At 53.6% G+C, this 15,720-nt stretch overlaps 2 protein-coding genes across 2 annotated transcripts; both read left to right on the top strand.

The window, feature by feature from the left end:
* The first annotated feature begins 71 nt into the window (after window positions 1-71).
* On the top strand, window positions 72-9,394 carry USF2 (upstream transcription factor 2, c-fos interacting). The gene is made up of 10 exons (XM_077132137.1): window positions 72-143; window positions 401-447; window positions 558-676; window positions 794-994; window positions 1,365-1,515; window positions 1,662-1,749; window positions 2,032-2,090; window positions 8,207-8,301; window positions 8,472-8,600; window positions 8,694-9,394. Exons 1-10 carry the CDS (start codon window positions 82-84, stop codon window positions 8,781-8,783), a joined length of 1,041 nt encoding a protein of 346 aa, XP_076988252.1. The 5' UTR covers window positions 72-81; the 3' UTR covers window positions 8,784-9,394.
* A 2,127-nt stretch (window positions 9,395-11,521) lies between these two features.
* HAMP (hepcidin antimicrobial peptide) lies at window positions 11,522-13,065 on the top strand. The gene is made up of 3 exons (XM_077132139.1): window positions 11,522-11,680; window positions 12,708-12,767; window positions 12,852-13,065. The coding sequence occupies exons 1-3, from the start codon at window positions 11,594-11,596 to the stop codon at window positions 12,954-12,956; spliced, it is 252 nt and encodes an 83-aa protein (XP_076988254.1). The 5' UTR covers window positions 11,522-11,593; the 3' UTR covers window positions 12,957-13,065.
* Window positions 13,066-15,720: the final 2,655 nt, after the last annotated feature.

Genomic DNA, 15,720 nt, shown 5'->3' with positions numbered 1-15,720 from the left:
TCCCTCCCTCCCTCCCTCCCTCCCTCCCCTCCCCTCCCCTCCCCCCCCGGGCCCCGCGCCCCCCCCCGCCCCCACCCCCCCATGGACATGCTGGACCCGGGTCTGGATCCCGCTGCCTCGGCCACCGCTGCAGCCGCCGCCAGGTAAGGGCGCCCGGCTCGGCCGCGCGCCCCGACCCCGGCCCTTCGTCCTGGAGGCCGGGCCGCCATGATCCCGAGGGCCGATAGGCCCAGCTCAAAATGGAGGCCGCGAGGGAGGGGGCACTCGGCCCTTAATGCCCCCGGCCAGATTGGTGACCACAGCCCGGACCTGGGCTGGGCGGGGTGGGAGCCCTGCACCTGGGCGAAGGGGCGGGGGCGCAGGCGCTGCTGACCCCCTCCCCCTCCCGTCCTCCCCACAGCCACGATAAGGGACCGGAGGCAGAGGAGGGCGTCGAGCTGCAAGAAGGTGAGTGCACGCGGGGTCCCGCGCGCGGCTGCGACCCATTTTGGGGAGGGGGCTGGGCAGCCCTGGCTGGCCCAACAACTGACCATCCCCCCGTCCTCCTTCGACTGCAGGCGGGGACGGCCCTGGGGCGGAGGAGCAGACAGCGGTGGCCATCGCCAGCGTCCAGCAGGCGGCGTTCGGCGACCACAACATCCAGTACCAATTCCGCACAGAGAATAATGGAGGACAGGTGAGGCAGCCGGCCAGGAGCCCGGTCAGTCGACGATGGGGGAGCCGGCATGCTCACAGGGGCCTCTGGCCTGGCCCGGACCCCAGCCCCAGCACTGGCCTCTGTGGTCCCCTGCAGGTGACATATCGCGTAGTCCAGGTGACTGATGGTCAGCTGGATGGTCAGGGAGATGCCGCTGGCGCCGTCAGCGTCGTGTCTACAGCTGCCTTTGCTGGGGGGCAGCAAGCTGTGACCCAGGTGGGTGTGGACGGGGCAGCCCAGCGCCCTGGCCCTGCCACTGCCTCTGTGCCTCCAGGTCCTGCAGCACCCTTCCCACTGGTAGGTACCCAGCAACCCCTGGTGGGTGGAGGAGGGACACTCCCTTGGGAAAGGGTAGGGGGCAGATGGGACATTGGTGGATTAGGGTCAAATCCCTGTTCTGAAGCCCTGGGCAAGCTCTTCTCTCATGGCTTCAACTTGTTCTGTCTGTAAATTGGCGATGACCATAATAGGACTGCCTCGTAGAGGTAAAAATGAATTGGTTCAGTGAGAGGCTCCTGGGTATCTTCAGGTTCCAAGACCACTGAGCACATACCCAGAGGACTTTCTACTTCCATGGGAAATGTAGTAAATAACAGATACACTAACAAGTGGGTGGAGTGGAGGAAACAGAGATGGCTAAGGGTGGCCTCTGTGTCCTACCCTCCAGGCTGTAATCCAAAATCCCTTCAGCAATGGCGGCAGCCCAGCAGCTGAAGCTGTCAGTGGGGAAGCACGTTTTGCCTATTTCCCAGCCTCCAGCGTGGGAGATACGACGGCTGTGTCTGTACAGACCACAGACCAGAGCTTGCAGGCTGGAGGTAAGGGTAGAAAGTTGGAGGGTGTGGGGATCGGTTGGAGTGAAGGAGGGTATTGGGGTTGGCAAAAGGCCTAGCAGGGAGGGAGAAACCCCATCCAGTCCCAACTCTGCCCCAGCTTTGACACTAACCTCTCGCTTTCCTTGCAGGCCAGTTCTATGTCATGATGACACCCCAGGATGTGCTTCAGACAGGAACCCAGAGGACGATTGCACCTCGGACACACCCTTATTCCCCGTATGTGCAGGAGCCTTATTCCTGGGGACAGAGGACACCAGGAGGGCCTCATACTAGGGCCTGAGGAAGGGGATATTTACTGGGGCAGGAGCCAGGCATTTCTGTACATAGCAGCCACCCGTTAGATTTGTTGATTTGTTCCTGCTTTGGGAGTTTGAGGAAAGAAAGCACCCCTTTTCTCTGTTTTTCTGCATGTGGATTTTATTAACAAAGCTCATCTTCAAGTTTGACGGTCTAATGAATGTTTGGACCAATAGGGCCCATTTTTTTCTTGCTCTTTAGGAAAATCGATGGCACCAGAACGCCCCGGGATGAGAGAAGAAGAGCTCAACACAATGAAGGTGAGGATAAGGCTATGGCCCTCCTGGGCGTGGCCAGCCTGCTAGGTGGGGTCCCAGCCAGGGAAGCAACTCTAGCCTGTTACCAGGCATACTGCATGTGCTTGGCAGGCCTTTGTTGGGTGTTGGATTGATAGTAACTGGGGGTTCGGTGTGGGGGGCAGTGCTTAGCATTGGGCCCAGATGGGCAAAACTGCAGTCAGCTGTGTGTTTTCTCCTACCTGGTTGATGATTTTGACTTGATGGCCAACATCTAAAATGGGAAATTTTATATTCACATATGGATTTCCTGGCCACATGCCTCTGAAATGTTAGGCTGTCTGGCTCCCCTGGGCCCACCTTTCAACATGGCAGCTGTTCCTGGAGCTGAGCACTGTCCCCTGAGGCATGAGCTCTCTGTGTAGCCTAGGCCACCTGAGTGGTTCAACAGCTGTTGGCCCTCTCCATATACTTGCATCCCTCATTCCTGGGCCTGACTGGCCTCCATAGGCACCTGTGGTCCAAGAGGGAACACATGGGAGGGTGGAAGAAGTTACAGGAGATGGTGCCTCTGACTGGCTGAGGCCAGAGCATCCCACCTTCCCACAAACACTATCTCCCACCCTCAGTTGGCTTTGGCCTTGAAGCTGTCCTTTAGTCCTCCACCTCCCCGAGTTGGTTCTAATATAGCCACTGCTGTGGGCTTAGACCCAGGCAAGAGCCCTGAGATACTTATACCCAGACAGTCATCAGTGAGCAAATATTGACTGAAGGCAAGTTCTGGGCTGAGCAGCATGTGCCCTAATCCAGGACAGGGACCTTACCTGGAGGGTTAAGGGGCCTAGAAGAGGGAGATAGGGTGAAGCCTCTCAGGAAAATAGCCTTGGGGGAGTCCCATCAGGCAAATGGGGGAAGACCGACCAGACAGGTTGCTTTGAGTGGTGTGGGCTTGGTTGGGCAGAGGATCTTTGGGGAGCCTGGGAGGGTCAAAGAAGACCTTGAATGTCCAGACAAGACCCTGACAGTACTTTATGGGGATGGGAGGCATGGAACTGCACTTAAAGCAGTAGGGTATTCGTCCACCACCTCCATACTATGTGCCATTGCTTGTTTGGGGGCCGCAGATAGAGTAGGTGATAGAACAAATAAGGTCTCCGTGCCTGCAGAGTATTCTGGTGGCGGAGACCTAAAGCTAGGATATGGCGCAAGGTAGTCGGGACTCATCACGTGGAACTGGGTGGCAGGTGGACACACTGCTGGTGGCACGCTGTAATGGCGTCTCTGAGATGACATCTGAATGGACCCTAGGGAGGAAGCAAGCCAGTCAGATGCTGAGGCCCAGGCCTGGAGTGGCCTCGGTGTGTTTGAAGAAGAGCAGAATTGGGGAAGGGAATGAGTTGAGTTGGTGGAGTTGAGGTGGGAGAGCTGGTGGGGCTAGATCACAGAGGGCCTCATGGTGAGGCCAATGGTAAGGACCCTGGGTTTTCTTTCTAGCATTCTGGGAAGCCAGCAGGGGGCTTTGTGTATGGAAGCTGGACAGTGAGGCTGGAAAGATAGGATGTGACTATGGAGAGAGTCATCTGGGCCCAAGTGACAGGGCAGGGCTGGGTGGGGTGGGGTGGATTTCCAAGATGGAAGAATCAGGGGTTCATGCTGGGTGGAAGGAGGTCAGGGAGGGCTGGTTTATTTGAAGGATAAGGCGCAAGTCTGAGCTTGTTTTGGGGTGTAGTGAGTTTGAGAGACCTCCAGCAGGCTACCTGGGCAGTCCTGGCCCCAGTCTTGGGCTGGTTTCTAGTCATCTCTGTGCCTGTTTTTTCCTTTGAAAATGACATGACTGTCCCAGAGACTCCTCGTTAGGATTCGGTGAGTTGAGATATGCGGTCCCCCAGCAGAGTGTATGGTGTGTTCCCTGGGAACAGGGCAGAGAGGGGCTATTGTGATACCCTGCAGTCCCCCACCCGCACTACACACGCAGACCACCCTCTGTCTCTGCCTCTTACAGGGTTCCTCCACCTCCAGCCGCATCCTGACCTCTGTCCTCTCTTAACTTAGAGCACTTCACCCACCATCTTCCCATCCTCCCTGTACTCTCGGCACTCTGGTTTATCTCTCCACCAAAATGGCTCTGCTTAAGGCCGCTGGTGACAGCTTCATTGCCAAATCCACTGGCCTCCTTTCCTGGCCAGGCTCCCAGCATCTGACCCTGCCTTTCCCCGTGTTTTGGGGGACGTTCCCTTCAAAAGGTCTACCTTTTCTGGTTGTCCTACCCTCGGTTCTTTTTCCCGGCCCTCCCCTTCCTAGGAAGCTTGTTAATAATCAAGATCTCCAGTGCTCTCCCCAGGAGGTTTTGACTGAGGGGGTCAAGGGTGGGGTCCAGGAATCTGTGTTTATAACAATCTCCTCAGGAGATTTTTCACATTGGGCAAATCTGGGAAACTGCTTTGGCTGTTTCTTAAGGTCTAGCCTCTTTTTCCATCTGCCTCCAAAATGTGAAAACAAGGCCCATGAATGGCCTTTAGAAGCTCTTTGTTATCAATATCCCCAAAACTCTGTCCCTGGTTATAGGTGTTCATCGTCTTCCTGGGGGTGGAGTGAGGGGGTGTCTCCCGGCTCTCTGTGGAATAAGGGTATGTGACCTCCAGAAAGATGAGAACTGCTTCACCGTGTCCTCCCACCATTTCCCTCACCGCCTCGATATTGATAATGCCTAAAACTGTCCCTACTCCATTTTTCTCTGAACTCCAGACCCAAGATCTCCATCTTCGTTTTTAGTGACACCTCAAACTCCAAACAAACATCGGATAAAACATATTCAAAACGAAACATGGTGTCTTCCCTCCCCAACAGCCCTAGACAGCATTTCTCTTTCTGGAGCAACAAAAGGCGGTTATCCAAGCTAGAAACGAAAAGTGGAACCATCTTTGAGTCTTCCCTTTCCTTCCTTTACATCCACAAGCCCCAAGATACTGTGCTGAAATGTCTTTCAAATCAGCTTCCCTTTCTCCTTTTCTCCTTCCCACCATTTCTGGGTGCTGCGAGTTCTAACTCAGGGTCACAAACTCAAGTTCCTGCAGGGGTCTAAGGGCGCAAAGTGCCCTCGGGTCCGGAGGGCAAAGGGCGGGCTCCTGGTGAAGCTGGCATGCCCGGCCTCCCAATGGAAGGGCGGTCCCTTGCTCAGTGCCAGCCCATTGCCACCATGTCGGAATTTGAGGCCACTGTTAGAATTTCTGAGACTAGATCTTTATGTAGAATCCAGTTTTTCACATGCTGGATTGAATGCCTTATCCATTTCATGAATTTCCAATTTACCAACTCATTCCTTGTAGGTACTTCGGATTCATTTAATTTGCTCTTTTTCCTTTAACTTTTTAAGGTGATCGTAAGCCTTTTTTTCAAATACAAACCCTTGTAGTTGTAAATTTCACCCTTAACACTGCTTTAACTACATCCTGTTGAGGTATGTTGTGTTTTCATTATCACTTAGTTCAATTTTTCCTTGTGATTTCTTCTTTGACCCGTGGGTTATGCAGAAGTGTGTTGCTTAAAAGTATTTCCAAATATTTGTGAGTTTTCTGGATATTTTTGTGTTATTGATTTTAATTTCGTTTACTTCTGTGGTGGACAAATAACATACTGTGTGGTTTCAGTGCTTTGGCATTTATTGAGACTCGTTTTATGGATCAGAATACAGTCTATCTTGGTGAAAGTTCATGTACGCTTGAAAATAATAGATATTCTGCTACTGTTGGGTGGAATGTTTCATAAGCATCCATTAGATTAAATTGGTTGATAGTATTCAGGTATTGTCTATTCTGATTTTTTTGTCAACTTGTTCTGTCAATTACTGAGAGAAGAGAATTGTAGTTTCCAACTCTATCTGTGGACTTGTCCATTCTTCCTTTCAGGGCTGATAGATTTTGCTCCTAAGTTGTGTTTTGGATGTTGGGTGGCTATAGTTGAAGCACCTCTGTGGACTGGACATGGCTTGGTCTTAATGGGTCTTTCTCCATTTCAGATGTGTCAGAATGGTCTTCCCAGGCCACGGGCCTGACCACATTGCCATCTGCTTTGACAAGGGCACTAGACTCTAGACTCAAGGGTCTAGACCCCTAGTGAATGAGGTCCAGCCCTGTTAGTATATCACTCAAGGCCTTGACAACCTCGGCACCCTCTCGCCTTGCCCCCTTCCCCCACGTATTTTCATGTCACCATTTCTGGGATCTGCTACTGTGCCATCTGATGTAACTGCGCTCAGAAACCAGCCCAGGCATTTTCTCTCTACCTCTCTATCTAGAGAGACATCCCATTCCGGGCCCATAGCAGTCTTTGGTTATAGCATGCAGCCTGTGGTGTGTCACCTGCTCACATATATCCCACAGCAGAGCTCTTGCTGGGAGCCTTAGCAAGACAGAAGCCAGGATAGAGTCCACCTTGGATAACGGCCTCGTGGCAGAACTTGCACTCAGTGGAGCAGGCAATAGGTTTTTAGGAAGTAGATGCAAACAGTGGAGATATGCGCCCCCCATCCCCTACTCCTCATCCCAGTGCCTGGGCTTGTGAATGCTGGATTGCAGGAAAGTAGAGAAAATTGCTGAGGAGCCATCTGTCATTGCATTCCTCAAGTGAAATGGTAGGGAGAGAGGTGGTCTGCCCTGCAGCCAAGCCTGGGCTTGATGCTCTGTTCAGTTGCTGCTTTTGGACAGTGACTTCACATGCCTGACCCTCAAGTTCCTGAAGGCTGTGAAACATGACTGTTCCAGCGGGAGGTTTGCGCTCACCACAGCGCTGGTGGTGGCCAGGCACCAAGCACTCCTGAAGCCAGGCCTGGGCCCGGTGGAGCTCAGCACCAAGGCACCCCGATTGTCATGGGGTTAGGGAGGTTGCAGAGGAAAAAGAGGAGGGCAAGAGAGGGCAAGGGACCACAGAGGAGTAATCAGAGAGGGAGGAAGAGAATTCATATAGGAAAGTGGTGTCACCCAGGCCAAAAGTAGGGAGCACTTAGAGGTGGGAAGGAGCTGGTCAGCAGGAGGTAGAACCAAGTGCTGAGAAAAGACAGTGGAATTTGCCTGCTAGTGGGCCAGGAGTGTTCTCTGAGGGATCAGCAGGGTTGGGGGGAAGAAAAGGGAGCATGCTTCTGGCTCACCGCTTTCTCACTCTCACCTGGACTCACCAGTTTTGCAGGACCCTCATGGGTTTCTCCCCTCAACAAACACCTCCTCTTGCATTCCCTCACCAGCACGAGTACCGTGCCTGGAGGGTAATGAGGGCACAGACCCCAGGCCGGTGTCGCAGGATGTGATGTAGGCCATATGAGGAATTGGAGAGATGACGTGGACCCTGTCTGAATGGGAGAAGCTGCCCTCAGCTCAGCCAACAGAGATTGAGGTTGTGGGGTTTTGTGATGTAAAATCACAAATCTGGGTTTTCCCATTGGTTCTCAGTCCCTTGCCTCTGAGGTAGGGTTCACAGTGCTCCTTTGGTAACATGGTGCCCTTAGGGGCTAGACCCCTGAGAGCCACCAGGACCAATCTGGGGAGCTGAAACTGGCTACTGTGCACCTGAGCAAGATTTTAAGTAGACGTGCGACATGGTCAGACTTTGATTTTAAAGATGAGAAAAACAAAATCACAGAGCCAAGAATTTGGGGGCTTCTGAGGACTGGAGAATCAAGTATAATGGCATGAACTGTGGGGACTACACAGGACTGGAGAACAGGCACTCAGGTCTTATGCAAAGGAGCTGGGACACTTCTTGCCTCCCCAAACCACATGCCTAATATATCAGAATTTCCCTGGTCAAGAAAGGCCAATTATATAAAATTTTCCAATTAGTAGATGTTGGCTCAATTTTGAAAATATGTTGGGCAGACCGACAAAAGAAACCTGCATTCGCCAGCTTTGATTTTGTCCTAAAGGCAAATGTGGTACTTGTGGGTCCAAATTTCCTTGTTCTTGAGAAGCATTGTGAAGCCAGCATGGGAACCAGGCTGCCTGGGTTCGAATCTTGGCCCTGCCACTTGCTAGCTCCGTGGTCTTGGACAGGGCCTGTGCTGGGCTTCAGCTCAGGAAGCTCTGGCAGTCTTGCCTTATGAGGTAAAGCGGGTGCCATAAGCGCAGTTGTCGTCATTCTTATCCCTGCAGTGGAGCGGAGGCGGAGGGACAAGATCAACAACTGGATCGTCCAGCTTTCAAAAATCATTCCAGATTGTAACGCAGACAACAGCAAGACGGGTGCGGTGAGTTGCCCCCTGCCCATTCTGACCAGGAGGCCACCTGACCCTCAGTTGCTGCAGTCGGCCCAGCCCCACAACCCATTCCAGAAAGACCAGTTGACCACGACCTGGGGGCAAGCCGGGGTCTGAAGCCGGGGGGCCGTGCTCATTCCGAGGCTTTGGTTCACCCTCAGAGTAAAGGGGGGATCCTGTCGAAGGCCTGCGATTATATCCGGGAGCTCCGCCAGACCAACCAGCGCATGCAGGAGACCTTCAAGGAGGCTGAGCGGCTGCAGATGGATAATGACCTCTTGAGGCAACAGGTGCGTGTCTAAGCGCGGAGCTGGGGCGGGGGGGTAGGAACCCTGGAATGCAGGGAGCCAGCCTCTTTGTCCCTGCCCTGTCGTGTCTCCCAGATCGAGGAGCTGAAGAACGAGAATGCCCTGCTTCGGGCGCAGCTGCAGCAACACAACCTGGAGATGGTGGGCGAGAGCACCCGGCAGTGACGCCCACCCGCCATGGGCAGGAGCCCCCTCTGGGCCCTACCACCCTTCCCCAGCCCTTAGCACAGAGAGGGACAGACGCCCCTCCCCCAGCTGCGTTTTTTTATAGTAGATTTTTAACAAAAAAAAAAAAGGGGAGAAATAATGCATTTCTGTGGATACGGCACCCACCGCCCACCTCAACTTGGAAACGACGTCCTCCCTCCCTCAGCTGTCCGTCTGTCTTCCCTCTCCTGGCCCCCACTAAGCCTGGGCACTTCTGGGGATCTCACCTGGAGGCAGAGGGAGAAGAGAGGCCCTGCCATATGCCTCTGCCTCCTTGGTCTCTCGAGATGCTGAACCAGGGTGCTGAGCCATGGGAAGAAGGGGAGCCTTTGGAGGCTCTCCCCAAGGCCTGGACCTGAGCAGGGAGGCCATGTCCTACCCCCACCTCTTGTTTCTGGATCCCTGCTCCCCTTTGGGTATGTGTGCGTGTGTGTGTGTGTGTGTGTGTGTGTGTGTGTGTGTGTGTGTGTGTGTGTGTGTGTTAATTTTCTTTATGGAAAAATGGACAAAAAAAATAGAGAGAGAGGTATTTAACTGCAATAAACAGGCCCCATGTGGCCCCCGCCTTGTCCGCCTGTGTCTTTCCCTCTTGGGGCTGGGGAGGGGCTGGGGTGTGCAGCCGGCCACCATGTTAAGTGCATGGTTGTGTGCCAGGCTCTGCCATCCTGTGCCACCCAATCCCTGGTCTGTTGGTTGGATGGAGGGATGAAGGAACAAATGCCCCAGGTGTGCAATGCAGGCCGGGGTCAAGGACATGCCCCACGCTGTTGGAAGACAGGCTGGGGTCTCCCGTGTGAGCAGTTCCCAAAAAGAGGTGTGGCTGGTGGCATGTCCTGGCCTGAAGCCCTCCCCCCTGCACCAGCCAATGGTGGGGCCTGGCCTTGAGCCCCATGTCCCCCTGGGAGGGCCGAGGGCCAGGAAGCCAGGCTTGGCCCGTCAGCCTGTCGCCTCGAGCTGCAGCTCTGGCGCCTGAACCGTGACCCCTGCCCCTGGCTGATGATGAAACCTGGCTGTGCTAAGATGCAGTGATCCCTGGCAGGGCTGGGGGATGCTGCTGTCTCTTCTTGTGGAGGCACCTGTGGTCGTTTGCTGGGCCCTGCCTCATCCTGCAGCCTCCATTTGATGCCATTTGCTCCCAGGACCTAGGCCTGCAGTCTGGTCACCCTTCTAAGCTTACCCCCAGCCCTGAGGGCATGTCTATTCCTTGCTTTGAGAGTCCTGGCTGTTTAGTTGGAGATCATCTGTGAGAGTGGGCACAACAGAAAAGAGCAGGGGCCTCCTCTGGAGTGAGTGGGCCAGCAGATGGCGGGGAGCAGTCCTTACTTCCCATTTTTCTGGTTTAGGGAGACCAGAAAGAAGTGTTCATTGCTTGACAGCATCAGCCCCAGGCTCCATGAGAGGGCTGGCCTGGATGGCAGTGAGGCAGGGAGACAAGGTGGCAAGTAGCCAAGGACATGGATTCTGGAGTCGGGGTTTGGAGATCCCCTGGGCTGGGTGCACCCTGAGGTGGTCCAGGCAGTGGCTAGGACTGAAGGTGCTGCAGCCTGGAGCCTTGATTCACCCCCATGGTGGTGTGCTGGGAATCAGTGCCCCTAAAAGAAAAATCACCCTGGCTCAGTGTTTGTAGGTTTCTCTTATAAATGCTCCCACCGCTGGGGATTTCCAGGTGATACCCTGGGTGGGATTTGTGCACAATCTGCTTTAGTGCACCTCTGCACCTTGTGGCTTCTGAGAGGCAGGCAGGACAGCCTCATGACACAGAGCATGGGCCCCACGGTCAGCTGCTCAGGCTTGGCTCCTGGCGCAGCTTCTGACTGCACAAGCTGGATCAGTGCCTCATCGCCACCTTCAGTCATTCCTCTATAAAGGGAAGAAAACGCCTCAGAGGGTGATGGGATTGAGGCGGCAGGGGGTCTTCCTAAGAGGGAGCAGGGACTGGGAAGCCGGGCCCTGAGGGTGGGAGCCTGAGACACTTGGGCCACTGAGCACAGGGCAGGGTGCTGCTCGGAGCAAGCAGCACAGGCTGAACTGGCACAAGTTGGTATCTGTGCCAAGGACCGTGCCCGGCACCCATGGCAGTCTTCAGATGTCCACTGCGCTACCTCCATGGTCAGAGAGTTCACGCAAACGTTTCCCGGAGAGGAGGGCCGCATCGTCCCATTTGACATTGAGAGAACACCCTGCATGTGTGCTGGGGAGGCTCACACTGCCACGAACCCCCTGCCTCCAGGTACCCTGGGGCTCTCTACCAGAACCTACACATGTGTGAAGAGGCCCCAAAGTAGTGGGAAGCTCCCCCTGGACCATGCCCGGCACTCCTGAGGCACTCAGCAAGTGACAGCCATCCTCCATGGAAATGATTAATGTGTGAGGGAGGTGGAGAATAAGGGGGCACCCCATTTCTGCTCAACTAGCAGTTCAACTTCTGGGAAAAAAGGGACTTTTTCTAAGATCAACAGGTTGATGTCATGTTGGAGGAAGGGTTCCCCAGGGGCCTGGCCGGAGGCTCATGCCTCTGGCCTCGTCTGCCCCACCCCCTGGACACTCCTCCACTGGCTGAGGTGACACAACCCTGTTCCCTGTCACTCTGTTCCCGCTTATCTCTCCCTCCTTTTCGGCACCACCACCTTCTTGGAAATTAGTAAGGGCAAAGGGGAGGGGGCTTGGCACCCCCGCCTCCCCAGCCAGCCCCATAAAAGTGACTGTGACAGGGACCCAGACATCAGAGCAAGTTCAAGACTCAACAGGACAGCCAACCAGACGGCACAATGGCAACGAGCACTCAGATCCAGGCTGCCTGTCTCCTGCTCCTTCTCCTCACCAGTTCGGCCAGTGGCTCAGATTCCCTGCGCCAGGTGAGACCCACGGGGCCCACCAGCAGGGATGGGAGAGCCAGACCTTGGGCAAAGGGTGCTGGGGACAGCCAGAGACTCCGCAGCCCTGAGCAGAGCCCTGGGCAGGGAAAGAGGAGGCAGTGGTGGTGCCTTAGGGTAGGGGCTGGGGCCTCTGAGCTAATTAACTGCGCAGCTATTCACTGAGGGCCTGCTCTGTGCCAAGTCCTATTCTAGACACTTGGGGGTGAATAATGAATAAGGTGTGCAAGAGACAAAGTTTTTGCTCTTATAGAGCTTACATCCTGGTCAAGGAATTAGTGAACTAGCAATTAAAACATTTCTAGAAAGGACAGTTTGTGTTTAGTACATGCTATTCACAAGTAACATAAAAGATGGTGGGAGAGTGACAGGGCATGGGGGTTGCATTAGAGGGCAGTAGAGCACGGTTGCTTCCTAAGAAAGTGACATTCAGGCTATGGCTTGGAGGATGAGAGATCAGGGCAGGATGCTTCAGACAAAGGGGACACCACGCAAGGGCCAACAGTGGGGCCAGGCATGGCATCCTGGAGGAGCAGCTGGTGAGCTGAATAAGTGAAGGAGATCGTACCTGGAGGTGAGGTGGAGGGAGGAGCAGGGGTCTGAGCATGCGAAGCCTCGTGGGCTGCTGGCTGTAAAAGCACTGGCACTGGGCAAGGCCCTGTAGGGTTTCAAGATGCGAAAAGATGTGGTCTTTCTAACCCAACATTGTAAGTTACTCAGCTGTGCGGAGAAGGGATTACAAGGGGTAAGAAGAGACACAGGGAAACGCATGGCGAGGTGGTTGCTGGTGGAAGGGTAGCAGCTGTGGAGAGAGAAGGGGACAGATCTGGAATGTTTTGAAGGAGGACAGCCTGGGGCTGGGTGGAGGAGGTGAGGTAAAGCAGGAAAGGAAGATCACTCCTGCTGAGTGCTGTTAGGTCCCCTATTGGGGAGGAGCCAGTTTGGGGGAGGGGGGCAGGTCTGAGAGCTCTGCGGGGGCCACCCTTCAGTCCCCCTTCTGCTTCCGCAGCCAAGACAGCTCACAGACCTCCAGACCCGCGACGCACCTGGAGTGAAGACGGGCCTGAAGGTGAGACCTGGGGTTCCCTCCACCCCTGCCCTCCCACCCCATGTACCCAGGCCTCCCTCCCTCACCCTCCTTTCCTCCCCACAGCCCGTGTTCCACAGGCTAAGGAGGCGAGACACCCACTTCCCCATCTGCGTATACTGCTGCAACTGCTGTAGAACGTCCAACTGTGGATTATGCTGCAAGACATAGAGCCTCCCTGGCCTGCCCCTCAGTTCTTCCTTATTTATTCCTGCCACCCTCCAACATTCAGTGAACAGTCTTAGAATAAAATGGCCAGTCCTTGCTTTGATTGTCCAAACTGGAGTGTCTGTTGTCCTTTCTCCCTGCCAGGGGTCTATCTGGGAGACTTGTTCTGGCTACTGCCTTGCAAGGGCCCCTACCTGGTGAACTCTGCAGAGCTGGTATGTCTAGTGATTGCAGGGAAGCTTGGTGAAGCAAAATTGTTTTCTTTTTCCCCCTTCTTTCCTCCCTTCAAAAGGAAAATTTTACATCACAACAGCAGGGATGAAAGCTTAAGTTTCCTCTCTTGAAGGTCCTATGAAAACAGGGATAACAAACTCAAATGCCTAGCAGGGATTTTCCAAGTGGGGTCAGTGGACCCTTCCAGGGATCCACAAGGTAGAAGCTTCTAAGACGTTATTTGCCTTTTTCACTCTCCCTTCTTTCATGAATACCCAGTGGAGTGTTCCAGAGGCTACATGGCATGTGATGATATCACTGATGGCTGATGAATTGTGTGATCGTGTGTCTTGTGCTTAGAGTATTTCTTTTAACCAGTCTCAATTTCTAATATATTAAGCAGTTATAGATAAAACCCAATTGAACAAACGCTCTCTGGAGTCCTCAATAATTTTTTATTGTTGTGAAGGGGTCAGAAGACCAAAAAGTCTCAGAACCACAGGCATGCAGAGATCAGACAGGTGCAGTAAATGAGTAAGGCATATTGGATTTGTTTCATAGGAACGTCTTAAGGTGTATTCTCTCAGCTGGGACACACTTTGTGTATGAAACACAGAAATAAATTTTTCATCGCTACAAGGGATGAAGTGCCAACCCCATTCTCTTGAAAACTGTATCCCTCTAAATATATTTTATTTCCCCACTTTTGATAGAAACAGAAACAAGAAACATTTCATTTTCTTCTTAGCTCATCAGAAAACAGCACTAACATAACGCTAGTCATTAGCTACTTGGCCTTAGTGTTGGGCACGACAGGGAGTGGGGAGGCCTGGGCTTCCATCGGAGGAGGGCTCCAGGAGATGCCTGCCCTGCCCAAAGGCAGAGTCCACACAGCTAGTACTGATTTTTCAAGAGAAGTTGGGACTCATTATTTTGGTGTGAAATTTCCTGATTTTTTAAAATATGGGCAACTGATGAAAGGTATTTACATTATAAATCAATACTTTTTTGGCCCAACTAACCTCAACTGGGAGACTGCTCAGTCCTGTACACCATTAACCTTCGCCCTCTGCCTTTGAAGCCATGAGAAGCTTGTCCTCTGAGAGTCTGGAAGGAGGGGTTTCCTGAATGGAGCCCAAAGGGCAAGCAAGGAGGGAACCTGCTGTGGAGAGCTGTCTCCTGACCGTTGCAGAATCTCTGTGCTCTGAAACTCTGCCTCCTCATCCATACGAGAACAAGGACTTGTTCACCTGACCCTTGAGCTGCTAAACAAGGGGATGAGTGTAAAATTGCTTTGGAAACCATCAAATGCCTTATAAATATAAAGGAGTAGCTAATGACAAGGGAGAGTGGTAAAACACCAGATGGTGGGAAACTCAAACTAGCTACTTATATTTGATGACACACAGTGCTCTTCTCTTCTCTTAGCAAGCAGTTTCTCCCAGGTGGCCCTAGAGATGGGAGAAGATGTGAAGCAGAGGTTCTCAAATGATATCATGCATCACAAACTATTGAAGGGCTTGTTAAAATGCAGATTGCTGAGTCTCAGTCCCAGAATTCCTGATTCAGCAGGTGTGGGGTAGGGGCCAAGAACTTGTATTTCTAAGAAGCTCTCACGTGATACTGATGCTGCTGGCCTAGGGTCCATATTTTGTGGACCGCTGGTGTGAAACTGCCAGAATGCTTCTTGGTTGGACCAAGTACCAGCTCCCACTCAAGAAAGCACTAAGCTAGTGGGCCTGAGGGCTTGATGCTGCCTGGGATGAGTTTTTGCTTGGCCTGCGCCCGTTTCAGACAGAAATAGGTTAATACCCCAAATCAGGACATTTCAGCTACAAATCTGGATTTCGGCCTTCTGTCGAAAGATCTGATGATCTGGCAGCACCCTGGAGACCTGAGGGGTTCTGCAGAGCGACTGCCCCCTTTAGACAGAGCACAGACACGGTCTCCGGTCCGCTGCCTTCATTCCCTCTCCTACTCCTAAGACCTGGAGCCCCAAGATTGCTGACTTCCTGGTTGCCAGTGCTGCACCTTTCCCCAAGAACAGAATTCAGCTCCCACAGTAGGGCGAATGGAGCTCCCAGCTGTACAGACACGCGACTCCAAGGGGCTTGGCGTTGACTCTGAAGGCTGTCAGATATGAAGCCCTGGGATCTAGGCATCCTCCCACAATGGCCAGGCACCAGGCCCCTCTCTTCTCTGGGACCCAAGCCCCACCCCACTTTCAATGGGCTTTTGTCCCCAGCTGGGAAAGGCACGGGCAGAGTCTGACATCATGAAGCTTAGATGGGGGTGGGACTCCCCTCCCCCTCCCAGCCTTTCCTGACTTCTCACTCCAGGATCCAGAGGGATTTCCCCACTCCTCACCCCCGGGCTGTCCCCTGGGTGAAAGGACCCCCTTCTCCAGCCTTACTGCTCTCACCAGGTGGAAGACAGAAGATACCCCGAGGTGGCTGAACAGCTCATGGTCAAACCGCTGCTCACTCCACTTAATCCAGCCCCCCCCACCCCACGCCCGCCCCCACCCCAGCTCTGCGCCACTTCCCCTCACCTT

This window comes from Tamandua tetradactyla, chromosome 16 (assembly GCF_023851605.1).
Source record: "Tamandua tetradactyla isolate mTamTet1 chromosome 16, mTamTet1.pri, whole genome shotgun sequence".
Classification (NCBI taxonomy): Eukaryota; Metazoa; Chordata; class Mammalia; order Pilosa; family Myrmecophagidae; genus Tamandua; species Tamandua tetradactyla.
The sequence above is the reverse complement of the archived record's forward strand: the minus strand, read 5'-3'. Positions and strand labels throughout refer to the sequence as shown.

Bases quoted from the DNA above. Each gene is read 5' to 3' on its own strand.
- USF2 (XM_077132137.1), top strand. From the start codon at position 82: ATGGACATGCTGGACCCGGGTCTGGATCCCGCTGCCTCGGCCACCGCT. The intron at 448-557 runs GTGAGTGCACGC...CTTCGACTGCAG, and splicing joins GGGCGTCGAGCTGCAAGAAG to GCGGGGACGGCCCTGGGGCG. The intron at 2,091-8,206 runs GTGAGGATAAGG...TTATCCCTGCAG, and splicing joins AAGAGCTCAACACAATGAAG to TGGAGCGGAGGCGGAGGGAC.
- HAMP (XM_077132139.1), top strand. From the start codon at position 11,594: ATGGCAACGAGCACTCAGATCCAGGCTGCCTGTCTCCTGCTCCTTCTC. The intron at 11,681-12,707 runs GTGAGACCCACG...CTGCTTCCGCAG, and splicing joins GCTCAGATTCCCTGCGCCAG to CCAAGACAGCTCACAGACCT. The intron at 12,768-12,851 runs GTGAGACCTGGG...TCCTCCCCACAG, and splicing joins GAGTGAAGACGGGCCTGAAG to CCCGTGTTCCACAGGCTAAG.